Raw genomic sequence first — 20,490 nt, forward strand, 5'->3', positions numbered from 1 at the left:
TATTGGCCGAGGGAGCCGGCGTATAGCTTCCAGGTCATGTGGCCAGCATGACAAAGCCGCTTCTGGCAAACCAGAGCAGCACATGGAAACGCCGTTTACCTTCCCGCTGTAGCGGTTCCTATTTATCTACTTGCATTTTGACGTGCTTTCGAACTGCTAGGTTGGCAGGAGCTGGGACCAAGCAACGGGAGCTCATCCCGTCACAGGGATTCAAACCGCCGACCTTCTGATCAGCAAGCCCTAGGCTCAGTGGTTTAACCACACAAAAGACGTGTGTGGTCTCAAGTACTTATTGGGAGGGGCAGGAATTAAATAAAGCTATATTTTATTAGGAGTTCCATTCAGAATCTGCCTGCTTCCGAGTATCAGATGCTTGGGGGGGGGGACACAACAAGGGGAGGGCTCTTTATGCTCCACCTGTGAGGTTTCTGAAGACATTTAGCTGGACACTGTGGAAAACAGGATGCTGGACCAGATGGACCTTTGCTTTGATCTAGCAGGGCTTTTTCACGTGTTAAATTATTCTTCTGATTATAGAGAAAGGAGGGGGATTTGGTTTACATAAAGAGAGCCAACTGATGGACAGCCTTGCCTTATAGACCAGCTTTTGATGACATAGTGCCATCCAGATGTTTGGGATTACAGCTCCTATCAGCCCCAGGCAGCTGTAGTTGCACCAGTGCACTGACATGACGGAGCTATTGAGAGGGCTGTTGTGCTCGGATCCTGCTTGCAGGTTTCCCACAGGCATCTGGTTGGTTACTATGAAAACAGGATGTTGGACTAGAACCGGCAGGGCCTCCTTATGTTCTTTGGACAGGTTCCTGTTCTGCTAGTTGGCTGAATAAGTGTTAAAGCAGAAGCAGAAGATGAACAAGAAGGAGGGGAGGAGAAAGAGGTGCAAATATGTGTCTAGGATTTGTGTGGTCTTTGGGCAGTTCCATTCTTAGACAGCCATTTTATGCTGGTGCCACAAATCCCCTGGGTTGTGATTTGGACTATCATGAGACTGCAACAGTCCCTGTCTCGTCTATGTCTGTCAGGAGCTTGATTCAGCAAACATTAGTTACACTAAATATTCAGTCTAGAAAAACTGAACTTGTTCCCTAATACAATGCATCCCAAATTTCCAGGGCCCTGAACCTGTACCCTAAGACAGTGTTTCCCAACCTTGTGCCTCCAGCTGTTTTTGTACTACAACTCCCAGCATCCCTAGCTAGCAAGACCAGTGGTCAGGAATGATGGGAATTGTAGTCACAAAACATCTGGAGGCACAAGGTTGGGAAACACTGCCCTAAGAGACTTGCTCACATACAGTATGTAGCAATAATAATATAAAAAAGCATCACACTGCCCTACTGCAGACCCCACTTAATCCAGAACAGCAATTGCTTCTGTCTGTGCTGAAGGACAAAAAAGGTGGCCTATACAAAGCCTCAGGCAAAGCAGAAGAACCAGTGCCCCAAAAGTCATTCCTGTCAGTTCTGGGTAATGAAAACAAGGTCTCTGGGATGCAGAAATTCACCAGGGATTTCAATGGATGGTTGGTGTTTGATGTATGAGGCGAGTTAAATTGGTATCAATAAATACTAACCCTGGAATGACGTTCTTTAATTATCAGCGCAGATTATACATCACTTCAAAGCAAACAAACAGCATGCATCGGGCCACAGAGGAGCCGTGTGCAAAATGCAAAGCAGAGGCTGGGCACAGCAGTGCCGCAGAGCAGCTAAGAATTGCAAAGTGCATGGCTAGGAGGGTGTGTATAATCTTCTTGCAGGGTATTGAGAGAGAGAGAGAAAAACCCACTTAAGTTCAGTCTCTAGATCCATGTCTCTGAGATGTCCTTGACTTTGAAAAATTATTTGGAAAAAGACCTAAGGGAGTCAGGGGCAGGGTTGTGGGGTAGCAGTTTCTGGCAAGGATCTGTCTTTTACCTTCTCTTGCGGTGCCTGGCTTGGCTTGATTGCTTGAGCTTACGTGGCTCCACCTGTCTTGCTGTGTGTTTCCTTCCTGTGCAAGCTGTGGTCGGAAAGCATGTACATATTGGTCTACCTTCTGAGCACAGAGAAGAACTATACAGGTATTAGATGGATTTAAAAGGGGATTAAGCAAATTAACGGAGAACAAAGCCGTAAATGATTGAGTTGCAATGGTTATATGCATTAGGATCAGAGGCACCATGCCTCTAAATAATAGTTGCCAGGGAACGACGGCAGGAGGTGACTGTTGTGCTCATGTTGTTCTTATGGACTGTCATAATGCATTTGGTGGACCATTGTGGAAAAGCAAGATGCTGGGCTGGATAGGCCTTTATGACATCCTTCTCATGTTGCTCATGTTGCCCATGTTGCTCCAGGACAGAGCAGGTGGAACCTAAGAACATGTATTCTTGGGAAATAGTATCATCCACGCGGGAATTATTCAGAAACTGTTATCAGGAAGAAGGGGAATGATGAACATATATTCCTAAGGCAGAAGCAGGATGAGAATCTAAGGGCAATGCAAGGGAAACTAGAGGTAGGCCTCCAGGAAAGGTGGTGCACATTGGTGTATGGACAGAGGAAATGAAGTGCCAAAGGAGATGCTTTTATACAATATGAAAAAAATATGCCCCTCCCCCGGTCTGGTCCAGAGAAGCTTTTTTAAAAGATTTATAGTTCAGAATGAGGATAAGCCTTCTGTCCCTACAGGTGTTATGATCCGAGCGATGCGACACGTGTTCTCCGGATACACGAGAACGGGGTGGGTGGAGGGGCAAGAGAGCCGGCGCAGAGCCCGCGAACGCCCCCTCGCGGCAAGACTGCGATCCGCAGGCCCCTGCGCCTCTTTCGCGCGCGGCGCGAGCGTCCGCGCTCCAGCTCTGCTCCTCCTGCTTTCCTCCTTCCTCTTTCCTCGGAGGCGGAGCAGCAGCGCGCAGCGGGCGCCGAGGGCTCGTCGCCCGGACACCTCCCCTGCCAGCCGGGGGCGTAGGCGCCGCCTCCGCCCCTCCTCTCGCGGCCTTTGCTGGGTGTTACAGGCGCTGCCCCTTCCGCCCTGGCTCGCAGGGGCCGCCGCTTCGTCCGCCATGGCTCCGCTGCGCTTCGCTGCCAACCTGGCGTGGCTCTTCCAGGAGAAGCCGACGCTGCCGCAGCGCATAGAGGCGGCTGCGCAGGCCGGCTTCCGAGCGGCGGAGTTGGGCGCCCCTTACGCTTGCAGCGCCGAGGAGTTGCGGGAGGCGGCAGACAAGGCCAGGCTGGAGCTGGTCCTGATCAACGCCCCGCCAGGTACCCGGCCGAGCTGCCCGTGGCTGGCGCCCTCCCTCGCAGACATACAGTAATACGCTCTCCCCACCGGGACCAGCCTTGTCTGATGACCTCCATAGGCACTACTACAACGGGGTCGGCTTTTCACGGAAAGAGTGGAAAGGCAAGCAGGCAGACAGGCAGAAGGCAACAGGTAGAGCTTAATAGTCTCTGCGTCTTTCTGGTCTGGAAACACTAAATCTCTTTTCTGCCTGCTGCTGTACAGCTTTTAGGGGTACAGAGCCTCTGCCCATTTTTAATTTTTTTTTACAAAGTTGTAGACCTCACCTGTTACCAGTTGAAACTTGCTACCGGTTCCTGCAGGTGCAAAGTCCATCACCTCTTTTCCTCTTTCTCTGTATCAACCTTGGCACCCAAGATAGTGATCAACATCTCCCTCTCATTACTGTATATTGGATGTCTCTTTCACAGGCTTGGAGAGAAGATATGGGTCCATTTTCTTGCCCCCCAAACCCTGCTGCCTCCTAGAATGGTCTTTACCCTTACACTCAAAACAGTGGTTGTTTCCATCGAAGATATTCCTAGTACAGTAGAGGTTATAGACTGCCCTTCTGCTTGCCAAAGACGAAGCAAATAAAGCTGTTTGTTCTGTACAGTACCTCTCACTTCTTCCTGACCCCAAACACAAGAGCACTTAGCTGGCATATAGGACAGCAGGTATAATTTATGACAGACATCTATTTCCTACTATTTTGTCCCCTGCAACATATATATACTGGGTAATTTTTACTGTTCTTTCCCCAGGAAACCAAGACGATGACAGGGGCTTAGGGGCAGTGCCTGGCCGCCAGCATGAATTCCAGGAGGCCCTGTCTTTGGCTGTGAAGTACTGCAAGGTCCTGAAATGTCCAAGGTAGTATTTTAAGTAGTTAAGATACACAGTATGTATATTGAATACCAGTGGCATCCTTGTGCCATAACACAGGAATGATCAGAATTGCTGCAGTGGTGGTTGTGTTAATTGAGTTACATGTCTCCTCACTATTGCACTTAGAAAGTGAACTGGTATAATAAGTTAAGTGCTTTTTTCATCACAGACCCATGCAAAAGCAGGCCCTCAAACCTGGAAAGAAAGCAAAGGGCAAGTTATGTGTTTGCCTGTTTTTTTACTTGTCTGTCACCAAACCTGCTAGCCATGCTAGAAAGAAAGAATCAATTGCTATCCTTCCTCATCTTCCCCCTGCCCCTGCTCCTCTGGGATCTTCTTTGCTAAAGTTAGGGAAAGTGCTAAAGAAGCAGGCACAGGATCTAGCCCCTTTCCATAGCTCCATGTTCATTGTTCCATAGTCTTTTCCTTGCCTTCTGCCAGGACTCGCTTATGCAAGGAAACCATAAATCTTATAAGAGGCACGAGTTAATGCAGGATCGTTCCACAAAAAGACATCTGATTTACCACAGCTACTGCCCCTGCTGGTGCTGCAAATCTTCCCTTGCTCAGGGTAGTGTCTTCCTGCGTTAAAATATGCAGCATGCAGCCTTTATTAGGACAGTCTTGTAGTACATAAATATTTTAAAAAGGAGAAGGGCAATTAAAGGCCAAATATGGGCGAAAGGGAAGGGAGTCTTATAGGAAGATAATTTTTGCAGTGTCATGTATTATTTCAAGGGAGGGGCTGGTTTTATGGAGGATTGAAGCAGGGTGGTGTGATGGACAGAAAGTGGAAATTTGACTCCAAAGATAGGGAGGAGGAACAAAACCTAAAGAACAGCAAAAGCACACAGTTAGCAGCAAGGTGGAATAAGGGGATGCAAGGGAGGAGAGAGGTCAAGTATTGTTGGTGATAACAGTGGAGATCAAGATCCTTCTATTAATGAATACACACATTCTCTCCCATTTAGGGCATCCCTAGCCCTGGTGCTGAGACTGGCACATTTGGTAAAACTAGCTACTTTCCTGCCTGGAGTGGTTTTGTTTTAAAATCTTGCTTATTCATTCACTAGTTAAAAGACAAGTGTAATAAGAACACATTTTCCATTTTAAAGGCTTTTATTTTCTGAACACAGTGGCATCTTTAGACATGAAGCAGCCGGTCTATCACTCTCAAGGCAAACCCATTGGGGGAGGAGCCATAGCTCAGTGATAAGAGCAAATGCATATTCTTGCATTGCAAGGGGTTGGGCTAGATCAGGCATCCCCAAACTGCGGCCCTCCAGATGTTTTGGCCTACAACTCCCACGATCCCTAGCTAACAGGACTAGTGGTTGGGGAAGATGGGAATTGTAGTCCAACACATCTGGAGGGCCGAAGTTTGGGAATGCCTGGGCTAGATGATACTCAGGGTCTCTTCCAACACTACAATTATGTGCTTTGCATGCAGGTGGTCTAATGTTCCATCCCGGGCGTCTTCAGGTAGTGCCGAGAGACACCTGCCTTAAACCCTGGAGAGCTGCTGCAAATCACTGTAGATCAGCCTTTCTCAGCCTTGGGTCCCTAGAGCTTGTTGGACTACACCTCCCATCACTCCTAGCCAGCAATGGCCAGTGGTCAAGGACAATGGGAGTTGTAGTTTAATGACTTCTGGGGACCCAAGGTTGAGGAAGGCTGGTGTAGACAATGCTGAGCTAGACAGACTAGTAGCCTAACAATATAAAGTAATTTCCAATGTTCATCTCAAGCGGGCATGAACTTCTGTATGGGATGTTTAGCAGTGTAGTCAACAGAGTTTCAAATGAGTAACCACATCAAAGGGATGAACCAACCCAGGCAGCCCCATTTAGGTGCATTACTGAGCATGGAAGTGTTGCTTGCAGTCTCTGCTGTCCAACAGAATGAGACACCTCACCTCTGAGTGCGGAGGGAGAGAAAACATAGGCTAGTAATGAGTGACAGATGTTAGGACATTTCCAAAAGCTCACCAGCAATACCAATTTTGCATTGCGCTTTGGATTACACGAAGAAAGCAGAACAAAGTGGTGCAGCTGGCTATTTTTGTGTAAGACCATGCCCTTTTAACTTGGAAAATTAACTCCAGTCTGTTTTTGCAATCGTACTCTGCAACACTGTGTGATATTTTGCTAAACTGTAAAACAGACACACTGAAACCAAGCAGACATAAACTAGTCATAACTAATGCAAGTTCAGTTATTTTAGTGGGTTCACTCTGAGTATGATTTTAGTAGTTAGATACCACCAATTAGTTAGAAATCCCATTCATTCTCAAGCAACACATGCATGGAAATTGTGAAAGCACACCATCATTCCTACCCAACTGATTGTGTGTGTGTCCAACATGGCGATCAAATACTACTAAGGTTCTGTCAGTCTGCCTATAGTGATTTTGCATATCTGGCCTGTGGGTGCTGTTTGTGAGCTCATAATCTATGCCAAGCTAGGTGAGCTCATGGTAAATAACAGAGTATAGTTTGTATGATTTTGATAGAGACATTCCTGTCATTCCTACTACATGTTGCAGGTGTTAGCTAATCCCAGCTGAAACCCTGATGTAGCAGTGTGTGTTGATTGCTGAGTGCTGGAGGTGGCTTTGTGGGTCAGTGCAGCTCCTCAGGGGAAAATTAAAGCGGGCATGAGACAGCTTTCACTTCAGTAGCATCATATCAGCAACGTGGATGCCTCGAGGGCAGAAAGCCGTCAGCACCACTGCTTTTGTCCCTCTTCCATCCTGATCCAGCCTTTTGCTTACAGGATCCACATTATGGCCGGGCGAATTCCTTTGGGTGCCAAGAGGGAGGAAGTGTCAGCAGAGATGGAAGCCACCTTCATTGAGAACCTCAGATATGCTGCTGACATCCTGGCTCAGGTAGGGGCTGGGTAGATGCCTGTTAAGCAGCAATCTGCACTGCTTCATCAGAAGGGTGAGATGCCTATTCAACAGTGATTTCATTTGGTGGTGAGACACTTTCCTGAGCTCCAGCTCCAGAGAGGCAAAGTGTTAGCAAGACCTGCTTAAAGAAGCTCCACCCCAGTTATTAGTCAGCCCTGGCAGGAGGGCACACAGAAGAATGTTAATGAAAACAGGAGTGATTGGGCACTGGTGGCAGTGGTTGGGTGATGGTGGCAGCGGTTAAAAAACTGGCCAGTGACAAGAAATAATATAGAAGAGGTGAGCTGCCCAGCAGCGACACTTTCCTTCGCTTGCTAGCCTAAGGCACTGAGTGGCTATTCTTCTATTTCCTTGCTCTGGTATTACAGGAAAAGATCATTGGATTATTGGAGCCTATAAATAGCCGGATTACTGATCCCCGTTACTTCTTGACTACTCCAGAGCAAGGTAGGCCATGGCCTAAGACTCCTCCCTTCTCCACAGATAGGGAATTGTCCTTCTAAAGCAGCGTTTCCCAAACTTGGGTCTCCAGCTGTTTTTGGACTACAACGCCCATCATCCCTAGCTAGCAGGTCAGGGACGATGGGAATTGCAGTTCAAAAGCAGCAAGAGCTCCAAGTTTTGGGTACACAATTCTAAAGCAAGGGTGGGAAACCTGTGACTCCCTAGATGTTGCTGAACTACAACTCTTTATCCCTCACCTCTGGCCACGCTGACTGGGGCCAATAGAAGATTGAATACAGCAACATCTGAAGGGCCACAGGTTCGCCACTCATGTTCTAGAAGTTGCTGGAGAATGGGCTGTGGGACTGCACGATGCACAGGAGGAAATGGCTCCCCCCCTTCCCGGAATCAGTTGTGATATTGTGAATCTCCATTTTTCTTCAGCTGCTGCCATTTTGAAGAAGGTGGGAAGCCCCAGCCTGAAGCTGCAGCTGGTGAGTGTCACTAAGGAAAACCTGGCCTCAGCCATAGAAGTGGGTGTTGGGCTTAGAGGACCTATTACACTGGTTGCTGCAACAAGAGGCCCACCAGAGGGATGAGAGAGGCTGAACAGCAGGCATCCCCAACCTAGTGCCCTCCAGATCCCCCCCCCCCGCCCATTGGCCATTTTCGCTGGGGCTGATGGGAGGCCTAGTCCAGCCTCTGGACGGCAGCTAGACTGTGCCTTCTTATGTTTACTCCACAGGACATTTTCCACTGCCAGATCATGGATGGTAACCTGACTCAGAACTTGGAAAAGTATTTCCCAATTATTGGTAAGACAGGAAAGGTACAGTTGCTCCCTAGTATGGCTTCAAAACTGGGATCCCTTGCAGGGGTTGTTCCTAAGCAAAGGGGCAGGTGCTGCTGTAGTTACAAAATAGTTCCAGTAAGACCCCTATGCCTAGTCCTTCATTTGCACCTTCTTTCTCTGCAGGACATGTTCAGTTTGCCCAGGTACCAGGACGGCATGAGCCCGACAGCCCTGGTGAATTGAACTTCCCTTACCTCTTCCAGCTGCTGGAGTCAATGAGTTACAGTGGCTTCGTAGGATGCGAGTACAAGCCCAAAGGCAAGTCTGCTTAAATTATCCCAAGGGAATGGGGGGAGATTTTGCTGTGTGAAATGAAGTGTTGTAGCTGGGAAATTTTAGGCTGCTGATGTAACCCCTCCGCTTCACAACTGCCAAAACTGTGGGCGGGGTGGTGGTGCTGAAGTGCGAAATTGGTGTTGCTGATGCTTGTGGCTTCCCTTACAGAAGGCACATTGAAGGGGCTGGGCTGGCTGCACGCATACTGGAAGAGTCATGGTGTACTGGATAGTGGAAGCTGAAGGGTTAAGTTCAGCAGCTGAAAAACTGGAATAAAGAGCATCAGAGGTGGAGCGCAATCACTACATACCAACTTGGAAAGGCAATGTTCTTTTGTTTGTCTCTCTTCTGAATATTTTGCCTCCTAATAAAACAAAATAGCATTCCTAGGGTCCTGGAATGGCTAAAGGCTTCTGTCACTTTGTGTTCCTGAACAGATTGCATTCTTGCCCAGTCTTTCCAGTAAGAAATATATCCTCCTGTCTCTTTTTTTAATTACTCATTGCAGTTACAGTCATACCTCGGTTTGAGTACTTTCGGTTTAAGTACTCTGCGGACCCGGAAGTGTTTACTTCTGGGTTCCGTGGCGCGCGCATGCGCTATCGGTGCTCAATTTAAGTACTTTTCGGGGAGCACATGGCTCCCCGGAACCTATTGAGTACTTAAATCGAGGTACCACTGTATAAGGGTTGACCCACTAAAGTGAAAAAGTTCACCTTCCTGGAATCACACTAAGCAATGATGTTGGCATGCCTTTCACAAGAATGGGGAATAGTGTGGTACAAAGGAAGGGAAGTCCCTGCCTCTCCAGATCTAGCTCTTTAGTACCACTTAGTGTGGCCCCAGATGAGATTTCCTAGATTTAAAGGGGCATCTTGCCCTCTAGGGTCTATCTGCATGCTGCCGCTTAAATTACTTACACTCTAGATCTTACACTACAGCGGATAACCATGGGGAGACCCGACTGGCACAATTCAATCTGAGGCATAACCAACTTCCTTAGAAAAGGCTCTGGCACCATCATGCAAGCCTGGAGTAAGACTCTGGCACTGGTCCCTGCAGTGCATCCTGGCAGATACACCATTCTGGCAGACTGGTGGGTAACTACTTCGCTTCGCGCCAGGGATAAACTGAACAGCTTGTGGGGAAAAGGTATGACAAAGGATTTTTATTGTTATAATTAATGATCCATTTTATTTAATTTACCGTACATTCACTTCATATATATATATAAAATTCCCATCATTGTGCAGTTCCCTCTCGCTAAAACCCATCCAGTGAGTCACTCTTAGAAGTGCCAGGCCAAGTCAGCCTTCGAGCCCTGGCGCCAAGGTGCCCAAGGGAAGGTGGCACATCCATCCATATGCCTCATCCTGTAGTTTAGGGAAGGTGCTTACCACCACCACCCCCTTAAGGCTGTGCTGTGCTCTGGTCTCCAGTGGTCCCCCTCCCTTGATTCTATTCAGCTCAGTCAGGCTTCAAAGTGTCCTAACCAAGCTGTTGCCCAGCCAGCTGTAGCCTCACATCGCCCACCACGGTCCCCCATGTGTGCTTCTGCCACTTACGGTGCTCTCTTTGCCCCAGCCCTGACACAGCTGGGCCTGTGCAGTGTGCCCCAGGTGGAAGGAGCCAAGCAACACTAGAGCAGCCCTGTCCATAGATTGAAGCAAGCTGTGTTTATGACTGATTCCAGGTGGTGGTACGTGGACACCAGCTGCGGCAAGGGGCTCTCGCTGTTCTGGGGCTGTACTGGGAATGGTTCTCGAAACACCACAGTCAGGCTCTGCAAAGAAAGACAGCTCGGTTAACTAATGGCACCAGCAAGGCACAGGGATCTAGCCATCTGCCCACAGTTAAGCAACAAAGTTCCCCAATAGCCTTTCCTTAGGCCAAAGACTCCTCTTGGGAAGGCTGTTCAGATAGAATAACTTCAGGTCATTGTGCCCTGGTGCAGCACAGGGCGGGCAGAGCTAGTTAGACGTTCAAAGCCAAACCAGCAGCCCCAGGGCTCAGAAGTTTTATGTCATCAGTACTGAGTAATCCTGAAGCCCCCACTGCTCCCCCCCCCCCGCCCTTCAACTGCAGAGCTATGAAGAAGAAAGGGTATTACCGTTTTTCCTGAATGGGAATCGAGAAATACGAGCACAAAACAGTCTGTGAATTTCTGGTTCAGCACGACCTGCAGATTTGGGGGCAAGAGCGCTGCATCAAGAATCATCCCCCACATTAAAGCAAGCAGGGCAATACCGTGTTTCTCCGAAAATAAGACACCATCTTATTTTTCCTCAAAAAAAAACCACTATGGCTTATTTTCAGGGGGTATCATATTTTTTTCCTCCGTCTCCTGCCGTGGCCGGCATTGCTGCTGCACCTATTACTGTGTTTTATTTTCGGGGTATGGCTTCTATTCTTTGAATGCTTAAAAATCCTTCTACGTCTTATTTTATGGCTACATCTTATTTTCGGAGAAACAGGGTAATTGCATTGTTCCCACTGGGAGGGTCAGAACCTTTTTCTGGGGGTAGGGCAGATGGGTAGGAAAAAACCAGTGGGTGGTGGTAATAATAAATTATTATTATTATTATTATTATTATTATTATTATTATTATTATTATTTATACCCTGCCCACCTGGCCGGGTTCCCCCAGCCACTCTGGGCGGCTTCCAACAAAACATTAAAGTACAGAAATCAAACATTAAAAGCTTCCCTAAAGAAGGGGAACCAAAGTCCATAAAGCCTCTTGATCACACCCACCCACCTCCAAATCCTGGATGAAACAGCCTTCCAGTAACTAGAGGGCAGCTTCTAATAAGGAAAGAAACCTGAAGGGCTGCATTTTAGAATTTCTTTCCATTGTCGAGCCAAGGGGAGCTGGCACTGATGAGTGAAAATGCCAAACCTGACCAAGCAAAATGATCAAAGTTCGCTCTTGATTTAACTTATGGGAAAGCTGGTTAGCAGGGAGAGGCCCACAGCTGGAGAAAATGATGCTGGAAGGGACTTACCAGGTACTGAGTGCCAGCATCTGCATTCTGGAAATGGCGGCAGCTCTGGGGGAAACGGCTCAGCAGCACCTTGATAAGACTCTGGTACCAGGAGACTGTCATGGTGAGGAAGCAACTCTGCCACGAAGAGAGAAAAAGGAATGTAAGCCACTGGATGTCCACTGAGAGAACAGACTGCTGGATTACATGGGCCTCTTGTCCAGCAGGGCTCTTGTGTTCTTTAGCGTCCCATCGCGTCCCATGCTGGGGTCCTGTGAGTGTTTTCTGCCAGCCACAGTATGTCACAAGTGTGCGTAGACCCATACAACATGCACTCCCACTGACCCAACCAGCTCAACTCACCAGCTGGGGATCAATGTCAGCAATCGATTTCCTGTGCACGGCGTCCAGCAGCTCCTCCAACTCGCCGAGGGAGAGCTTGCCCAGCTTGAGCTTGTCGGAGGCAAGAGGCTCGAGCAGGAAGAGCCTCTTCCAGAGGTTGTCTCGGCGACAGTGGCACTTGGCAAGCTGCACCATGCTGCTGAGCTGCTTCTGGGCAGCAGCAACCTCAGAGGCAAGAAGCGGGAACAGCGGGGATGTGTAGAAGAGCCCGGGGCCCACCTTGACCTGGGGACCTCCTGCATAGAACTCCCCACTGTCCTCCACCTCCTCCCAGGGCTCTGGCACTTCCTTCCGCTGCCAGCCCCCCTCTGCCGTCTCCCAAGCGGCACGTCCCAGAACTGGCTCCAGTGTGTCTCGTTGCAGGCGTGGTAGCTTTTTGAAACGGCGCATGTCAGCCGTTAGTCGTGGAAACAGCTCCCGTTGGCTTGTCATGATCACGTAGAAGTGCAGCCTGGGAGGAAGGGAACAGTTGCCATTGCAGCTCATTGCCTGTCTTGCTCACCAACAGCCCCACAGTGTGGCATCTTGCAGATAGACAGTAATTGTAGTGCTCTCCACTTCATGTACCCATTAAGTATCCGGTCAACCCATGACCTAGACTGGTTCCCTGCAGCCCAAACACCACCCAGCAGCCAATAAGCTGCTCAGTTCTTCTTTTTGGCACACTGCATGTCTGAACAGTCAAGGCTGTTCGACCTTATTGCTCAGACAAGTGGCTTTCCCCCTGACTTGCACAGTTCATCTCTTACCTTAGCATATGTCGCTCTGACTCACTTTGCTCCTCAAAGGGAGCAGCATTGTGGAACACAAGCATGGAGACATCGAAGTCGTCGTGGTGACGCAACCCCTCCGAATCCTTGTAGGAGCCAGAGCTGTAAGGAAAGAATGCAAGGGGTTCTCTACATGGTCAAGGAAGCAGTTGCAGTCCTTTTGGGCCACAGTGTGGGCTGCAGCCAAATGGACTTGCATTGCAGCGGGTAGTTCAACTGAACCAAAAATAGACCCTATTGTTTCCTACAAGTGAGGGGTGTGTGGGTGTAGGACAGAAGTGTTACACCCGTGACTTGACTCATCATCACTGTAGAATGAAGTGAGTGAGAGTCAGACATATGTGACAGCTTTTGGGTTCGCAGCCCCATTGCCACGTGGTACAGTTTGGGCAAAAATAAAATCGAAGCAATTTAGGGGAGAGAAATCAATGGCTAGGAATACATCAAAGAGTTTGGAGTTGCAGGATACATTACACATCAGAGAGCCAACAGATGAGCCTGATACAAGGACCATTTTGTGTCAAGTTTCTCAGTCCAGGAATATATGCCCCAGAACAGACATCTCCACCTTATACCACCATCCAAGCAGTATTTGTGTATTTTCTTTATAATCATGTCTGCTTTGCAAATAGATATTGGTAACTACAGCAGCCTGGTAATGCAGAAAGCTAGTGTTTGAAGCCTCCCCAGTGCTAGAAAAGCTTTGTACACACAAGTATTTCTTGAGAAATGCCCCACCTTTGACATTTCCCCCATCTCTGAATGCTCAAGCCTTTTAATGGACTGCTATGTCTATGGCATAAAACACCAGGATGTCACAGCTAAACTGGTAAGAAGGCTGTTCGATCCTGAAAAAGGAAATCTAGGAAATCCATGGGCATCCCATTTCAAGGACTAGGCAGCTGGAAAAAGTTGTGGGGTATGCAAGGACCTTGTCCCACCTGTGTGAGATTAAAAAGCTAACGCCACCTGGAAGACAGTGTGTGGTGTTTGAATTAAGAACCTAATATGCAGGTAGGCAAAAGCTAGGCTTACTTGTGCCATACCTGGAGCCAGTGTGGCTCCAGATATGTTGACAAAATTGGATTTCTTTTGAAGAGGATAAAGCACCCGGTGGGAATGGGATTCTGGTAGCAGCCATTAAAAAATGTGGCACCAAAGAGACAAGAGTCGCTTCAATCCACGGAAGGAAAACAATAGTCGGTAATCTGAATGCCAAGTTGCTCACATGAGGTTTCTCAAAAAGAATCAGAAATTCTATGTTAGCAAAACACAAACACGGTCTCTAGAGGCAAACGTTTTATCCGTATCCTCTCAACTGTCAGCAGCAGTAAAAATTGGTTGCGGGATTGTCCTTGGTTGCTTTTGACTGGTTGAGAATCAATGCGAGACTCCTCAATAAGCAAAATTTATGTAAGTGACCAGGAATAATAATAATAAATTGAGTACAATTTTTTAAAAAATAATAATAATTTTTTTTAGAGTTAAACCGCGTCGGAGAAGTGTGGTCTGCATTTCCAGGCCACCATGCATCTGAAAAAATAGACTCTAGCCTACAAAAGCTTATTCTACAATAAAGGATGTTAGTTGTGGAGGGCTAAAGAGTTGAGTACAAAATGAAATGCCTTCTTGTGACACCTTAAATTAAATACTTCCTTTGTAAATCAAATACTGACAGTACCTTATTGGACTTCTGCAAATAAAAATCTCCCCCCCCCCTAAATCATGTAAAATAAATGTTTCATTTGAAATAATTCAAAATGCATTTTTGCCAGTCCTGGACCTAGTGGGTTAAGTCCTAGGTAACCATATAAAGCCTCAGGCAGAACCTGAATTATTTAATCTTTGTGCAGTGCCTAGCTATGTTAGGTGCATCCTCATCAACATAATAATAAAAAAATCACTGCAGAAAGATGTAAAAGGTGAGATACCGGGTGGCCTTTTGAATGCCGAAGTTTAGGGAGTGGGGCTCACAGACAAGTGTAAGGTGGCATTGAGACGAGAAGAAGAAGAAGAGTTTGGATTTGATATCCCGCTTTATCAGTACCCGAAGGAGTCTCAAAGCGGCTAACATTCTCCTTTCCCTTCCTCCCCCACAACAAACACTCTGTGAGGTGGGTGGGGCTGAGAGGCTTCAAAGAAGTGTGACTAGGCCAAGGTCACCCAGCAGCTGCATGTGGAGGAGCGGAGACGCAAACCCGGTTCCCCAGATTAGGAGTCTACTGCTCTTAACCACTACACCACACTGGCTCTCATCAGAACAGCCTGGAAATCACTTACCTGTTCCAGATGGAGACTAGGGCATACTCATTTTGCTCGGGGCTGGGAGTCCCCTTCTTGCCCTCAGCGCTAGTTCCTGGTTTGGCCATGCGCAGTGGTTTCATATGATAGGTGCTGGCATGGTCAGTTATATAGTTGTACAGCTGGTGTGCTGTAATGGAGCTGGTCGGCAAGGTCAGCGCACCTGTGGGAGAAGCAGAAGGATTACCATAGGTTTGCTTACGGCCATAGGATCGCTTGGTTCTGGGAGTCTGTGTGGCGGACAGAGGTCTATTTGCTCCACAAGACAAACCTGAAATGAGTCCCTATTTGTGTTATTACATTCCTTCTGGATGCTGTCGTCAGATATAGTGCAACCATCTTCCAGATGTTTGCCTCTGCTGGTCAGGGGAAATGCCTGCTTTGTTCCTTTAAATCACAGTTAGTTGTTGGCTACTTATGTCAGCATGCTGTTTGGGGTTTATTTTCCTTTTTGCTGATCTTCTAAAATGAATCTGAATGTTTCCTTTCAACTTCTTGTTTGAGTGCCACTTGCTTTACAGTGTTTTATTAAGATAGCTCTTTAAGCCCACACAGACGGCTTTTATCTGGTTCTTAGCTACTGGGTTCCAGAGTTCAAAAGGCCCTTCTGTTGTTAAAATCAGGGTGGGTTTTATATGTCCTTTAAATTTTTGGCATACTCCTGTGCTCATGTAACCAGGTACTTTAGCAATGTAGAGCCAAGTGTGCTAAAGGAGAGCCAGCAACATTGAGTTTTTATTCTACTAGAATAAAACCTCCTTCTCACTTGTCTATGTCAGATTGTAAAGCTCATTGCTGGTAGGACCTGACTGGTTTAGAGCTTATAAGCAAAGCAAAGAGGTCCCAAGACAGAGATGAAGATGACGATAGGACCCTTGCGACTTCTCAGAATACAGCCACCTACTGGGGCCACAGAACAGGTGCAGTTGCCTGTGCGGAGAGATAGCCATCTAAAGTCCTCCTCAAATGCCCCCAGTAGTTCTCACCTTGGAAGATGTGATTGCGTCCAAACTTGGGGATGTCAGGGTGCTGGGCAATGAAGTCTTCCAGAAAGCTGGTGAGGTGATAGCCTTGCCGCAGCGCCATATGGGATCCAAGTAGGTACTGGTGCACAATGCGCAGGTGGAAATCGTAACTGAACGAGTGCACATGCATGAGATCACGCACCTTGTCGCACTCCTCCGTGAAGAGCATAGAAAGCTAAGGTGAACAGAGAGAGAAATCAGACCTGAAGCCGGTTGCCTAAGGAAGAGGTAGCACTATTGTATGGTGCTGTATAAGGGGGGGGGGGTGTCAGAAAAGTACAGAGAAAAGGAAGTAGTGATGGAAGTAGCCTGATGTTATCCAATCTAGGCAGCTAGGTCATACCTTACAGAAAACACCAGAGTGCCCCTGTCGCTAGCCACTTAACCCTGGGTGCCCTTTTACCCAGGCTATCCCTTTTGCTTCAACCTGCAGGAGAGCTAGCTGGATGAGGACCTTGCCTGGCTACTAAATGGCCTACTGTGCCAATCTCAGATGCAGGTAAAATGGGCACAGTAATACAGCAATGGCTCATGGGGACTGTGGTTTCCATGTGGGTCCTCCATTTGCTTCTGCTGAAGGTCCTTTTAAAGGGATCCACCAAAGATTCCATCAGTAACACAGGGGTGATCTCCCCTGCACGAATGAGAAACATCAAAGCTGCAGTGTCTGTGATCAGTCAAAACTTTCTACTCTTAACACTCCTAAAAGGCCAAAAAAATAGAGAAAGGATAGAAAGAGGCAAACTAAAAAGTCTGGCAGAATTCTGCCAAGGTCCTTTACCTCTTGGAGTTAGGGAGGTCTGGAACTGCAGGGAGGTTCTCCACCACAGAGGATAGCAGTGGCAAGTCTGATTTGCACAGTCTTCCCTATTGCAGCGAGCAGGACAATCAACCCTCCCCCACTATAGGAAAATTGAGGTGCAGCAGCATGTAGGACTGGCTCCTGTAGCTCCTGTCTCAGGAGGACCAAGCAGGGCCATGTGTGAGGTGCTAGCACCCCTAAAGTTCTACTCAGCGTATGTGAAAGAAGAGGAGCTTTGTGGCTGTGGGAGGTGGAGGCAAAGGCTGTACGCCAGTTTCCACAGAAGAGTGGAAAATAAAACATCCCCTTTCCAATGAGCCATTAGACTGGTAAGTTTCCGAGTACAGAATCATGAGTCTGAGATACAATGAGGATGAATTTAAGCCATCACAGTGGATCTTGCCATCAAATGAACAAGTTGTCTGGCCCTTCCTTAAAGTAGCATATATAAGGCTTATACAGGTAAAAGTAAAGGATCCTTGGACGGTTAAGTCCAGTCAAAGGCGACTTTGGGCTGTGGTGCTCATCTCGCTTTCAGGACAAGAGAGCCGGTGTTTATCCACAGACAGCTTTCCAGGTCATGTGGCCAGCATGTCTAAAGTGCTTCTGGCACAACAGGACACCATGGCGAGTGCCAGAGCGCATGGAAACACTGTTTACCTCCCCCCCGCAGCAGTACCTATTTATCTACTTGCACTGGCGTGCTTTCGAACTGCTAGGTTGGCAGGAGCTGGGACAGAGCAGTGGGAGCTCACCCCTTCGTGCACACCCAGGGTGCTCTGTGGGTGAGTGAGGAGATGAGGCAACTTAGGAGGTGCTGACTTCGTTTAATTCAGGAGGAAAACAGATAAATGGGAGCAGATGCCTAAGTAAGCACAAGAAGGATCTGCTTTTAAAAAAGCTGTTTTAAGAAGTTTGCGCAAGTGACATTTCCATAATTACAAATAAGGCATGTGCATTTTACACAGTTCCAATCCGATTGCTAATTGCAAGCATTTTTGTTTACATTTCGTTCTAATATTTCTATCTGATTTGTCAGAATTTCAGCTTCTCTTTTTTATATAAAAAAAGAGAAGCAGGCGCTCATTTCCTAAGACTGGAAGAATGAGTTTGAAAAAACTAAGGCAGCATCTCCTTAATGCTTAGACCAAAAAGTGTCCAGTGCTAAAGTGACTTTTAAATATGTTTCAAAAAGTTCACCATGTTCCCTCTCCCGTGTGTCAGTATCCTACGAGCCCCATTCTTCCTCCTCCTCCTCTAACAGTGCAGTTAAGACAGAATAGGGCAACCTGACATGTTTCTCTAAGCAGTTCACTTCTGCTGATGAGCTGGCCTAGTGTATGAAAATTAGGTAATCAAGTAATCCAACGTTCACATAATTTGTTGAGTCTTCTATGAAGCTGCAGCAAATTTAAGCTGTTTGTAAGTTGCGGGATTCTGTTTCACAGTTGACTGAAAGCAGATTTAAAGACAGCAGCTTCTACATGGAAGCCACTGAAAAAAGCATTTTCCCACACTGGTATAGTCAAACCTCGGCTCTCAAACACCTCTGGTTTTGGAATGTTTCAGCTCCTGAATGCCGGAAACCCAGAAGTAAATGTTCCAGTTTTTGAATGTTTTTCAAAAAGCTGAATGTCCGACGTGGCTTCCACTTGAGTGGAATGGATTACGTTCGACAACCGAGGTTTCACTGTACCTCATGCAGCAGGTATCATTAACCTCTTTTCTGGCATCTGCACTTACAGCATCTACATGCCAGACTTCCACAGCTCAGGTAGTGGCTGCATGGGTCAAGATCTCTTTAGATGTTACAAAACACAATTGCAACTAACATTAGTGCAGGCAGTTCCTATGCTATAATCTGTTCAGGCTAGATTGTAGAGCTGCTCAGGCAACTCACTGCTGCTTCCAGGATGTGTCCAGTGTCACTAGAATGCAGTGTCAGTGAGTGTCTCCAAACCCTAGACAGAGCAAGGAGATGGCAAGTTATTTTCTGCATTTGAAGGAAAGAATGGAACTCTGTAGGACCAGCTTTCTTCCCCCGACCTCTCGCAGTGCCCAGTGTCATGGACTGACACCCCATAATGCAGTAAAGAGACCCAGCTAAACCAGGAATAGGCATGACCAAACAAAACAAACCCGGACAATAAGGGAGCGTATCCTCTCACATTCTGGCGTCAGCTCCACCTAGTGAGATAACAGAGGCTGTTTGTAGCTACAACCCTGAGAAGGGTTGTTGAGCAGCGTGCAGGCAGGAACCAAGATGCTCTCCATTTCAGAAACCAAAGCTATGCCGGCTGCAGAAGTACTGCTCAAAAGGTTGCCAGTCCTACCTCGCAGGAAGGCTACAGGCTGGCACTTCTAATCCTCACATATATTCAAGAGTAGGGGAAGCTTCTCTTGCTTGGGTCAAGCATGTCTAGATCTTCAGGAGAAGGCATGCCTTCTGTTATTCAGAGATCTTGGGGGCAACGCCCAAGTCCTGAAGGAAGCTTAATGCTCAGTGCACCACAAAAGGATAGTGGCAATCATTGTTTCTCTCTGCTGAGGCACAGCATAAGCAAGCAAACACAATGGGGAAGATTACCAAGCCACAGCCAAGGGAAAATGTGGCCTTATTGAGTCCTCAAGCTCAACTCCTACACCCCCTTCTCAAGGGATTCCATGCATGTGTATTTCAATATCTTCTATATCCATCCAGTTCTGACCTCCAGGGCAAGAGAGAGAACATAGCAATATTACCTGCGAGTTGACAGTCTGCCCCATGGGGATTCGTGAGCACTCCAGTGCATACTGCTTCACACAGAAATAGCAGCCCTAAGGAAAACGGCACCGGGTGAGATATTGGCTTTTATCTGCCCCTAACAACTACACACCGGCATCTACAACGTTAACTACTGCTTTAAAAACTGTTTAGAGATTGTATTCCTGCTTTCATTCAGGAGTGTCTCAACCTGTATCCCTCCCCCAATGCCCACTGAGTGTGAGTGAGTGTGTGTGTGTGTGTGTGTTTGTCAGTTGAGTGGTTAGCCATACCTTTAACTTAGCCCCATCTCACCCAACTGGCCTATGAGTACTTGCGACGGCTGCTTCCCCTTAAACAAACTGGTCTGGCCTGTTGTGCTCAGCATGGAAGGAAAACCTGTTTCCACTCACCTGGAAAGCTAGCTCCATGAGCACGATGCCCCCAGGCAGAGCTCTTTGCAAGTGGTACGTGGTGACAGGAGGACTGGCGCTCTGGAAAAGAAGCATTTGCATTGGAACAAGCTAGGGAACATGCTCCACTCCTCTCTCCAATGGCCAAGCCCTGCCAGAAGGTCCCCCCAACTCAAAAAGTCAGGCTGCTCACCTTTGGGCTCCCCTCCGCCTTTGGCCTGGTGTATGAGAAAGAGGCCCGGCCTTCAGTGCCCATTGTTGCCAGCACTCGGATCCTGCTGGTGCTGTTGAAGAGCAGAAGAGAGACAGGGAGGGGAAGATTAAGGATCTGCAAGAGTGTGCTGGCAACACATCTTGATGGAAGGGGGTTAGAAACAGACTTGATCAGT

At 47.6% G+C, this 20,490-nt stretch overlaps 2 protein-coding genes across 7 annotated transcripts in view; one reads left to right on the top strand and one right to left on the bottom strand.

Moving 5' to 3' along the window:
• The first annotated feature begins 2,998 nt into the window (after positions 1-2,998).
• On the top strand, positions 2,999-9,068 carry HYI (hydroxypyruvate isomerase (putative)). The gene is made up of 8 exons (XM_035124147.3): positions 2,999-3,266; positions 4,050-4,158; positions 6,949-7,063; positions 7,456-7,534; positions 7,976-8,025; positions 8,277-8,346; positions 8,508-8,642; positions 8,829-9,068. Exons 1-8 carry the CDS (start codon positions 3,068-3,070, stop codon positions 8,900-8,902), a joined length of 831 nt encoding a protein of 276 aa, XP_034980038.3. The 5' UTR covers positions 2,999-3,067; the 3' UTR covers positions 8,903-9,068.
• A 745-nt stretch (positions 9,069-9,813) lies between these two features.
• The window catches only part of SZT2 (SZT2 subunit of KICSTOR complex), a 76,112-nt gene continuing 65,435 nt past the window's right edge, over positions 9,814-20,490 (bottom strand). For all 6 annotated transcript variants that reach the window (XM_088673325.1, XM_060276974.2, XM_088673324.1 and 3 more), the window contains 10 exons: positions 20,295-20,385; positions 20,102-20,182; positions 19,688-19,762; positions 16,105-16,318; positions 15,098-15,281; positions 12,797-12,919; positions 12,009-12,498; positions 11,667-11,783; positions 10,771-10,839; positions 9,814-10,443 (listed from right to left, as the gene is read on the bottom strand). In XM_088673325.1, coding sequence (XP_088529451.1) covers positions 10,300-10,443; positions 10,771-10,839; positions 11,667-11,783; positions 12,009-12,498; positions 12,797-12,919; positions 15,098-15,281; positions 16,105-16,318; positions 19,688-19,762; positions 20,102-20,182; positions 20,295-20,385 — 1,588 coding nt within the window. In that variant the 3' untranslated portion in view covers positions 9,814-10,299. The remainder of the gene's footprint in view (positions 10,444-10,770; positions 10,840-11,666; positions 11,784-12,008; positions 12,499-12,796; positions 12,920-15,097; positions 15,282-16,104; positions 16,319-19,687; positions 19,763-20,101; positions 20,183-20,294; positions 20,386-20,490) is intronic.

The sequence above is a fragment of the Zootoca vivipara genome, chromosome 7 (assembly GCF_965207765.1).
Source record: "Zootoca vivipara chromosome 7, rZooViv2.hap1.1, whole genome shotgun sequence".
Taxonomy (NCBI): Eukaryota; Metazoa; Chordata; class Lepidosauria; order Squamata; family Lacertidae; genus Zootoca; species Zootoca vivipara.

Excerpts from the sequence above, each read along its gene's own strand:
- HYI (XM_035124147.3), top strand. The coding sequence starts at position 3,068 with ATGGCTCCGCTGCGCTTCGCTGCCAACCTGGCGTGGCTCTTCCAGGAG. Across the intron at positions 4,159-6,948 it reads AAGGTCCTGAAATGTCCAAG|GATCCACATTATGGCCGGGC; the intron begins GTAGTATTTTAA and ends TTTTGCTTACAG. Across the intron at positions 7,535-7,975 it reads CTTGACTACTCCAGAGCAAG|CTGCTGCCATTTTGAAGAAG; the intron begins GTAGGCCATGGC and ends ATTTTTCTTCAG.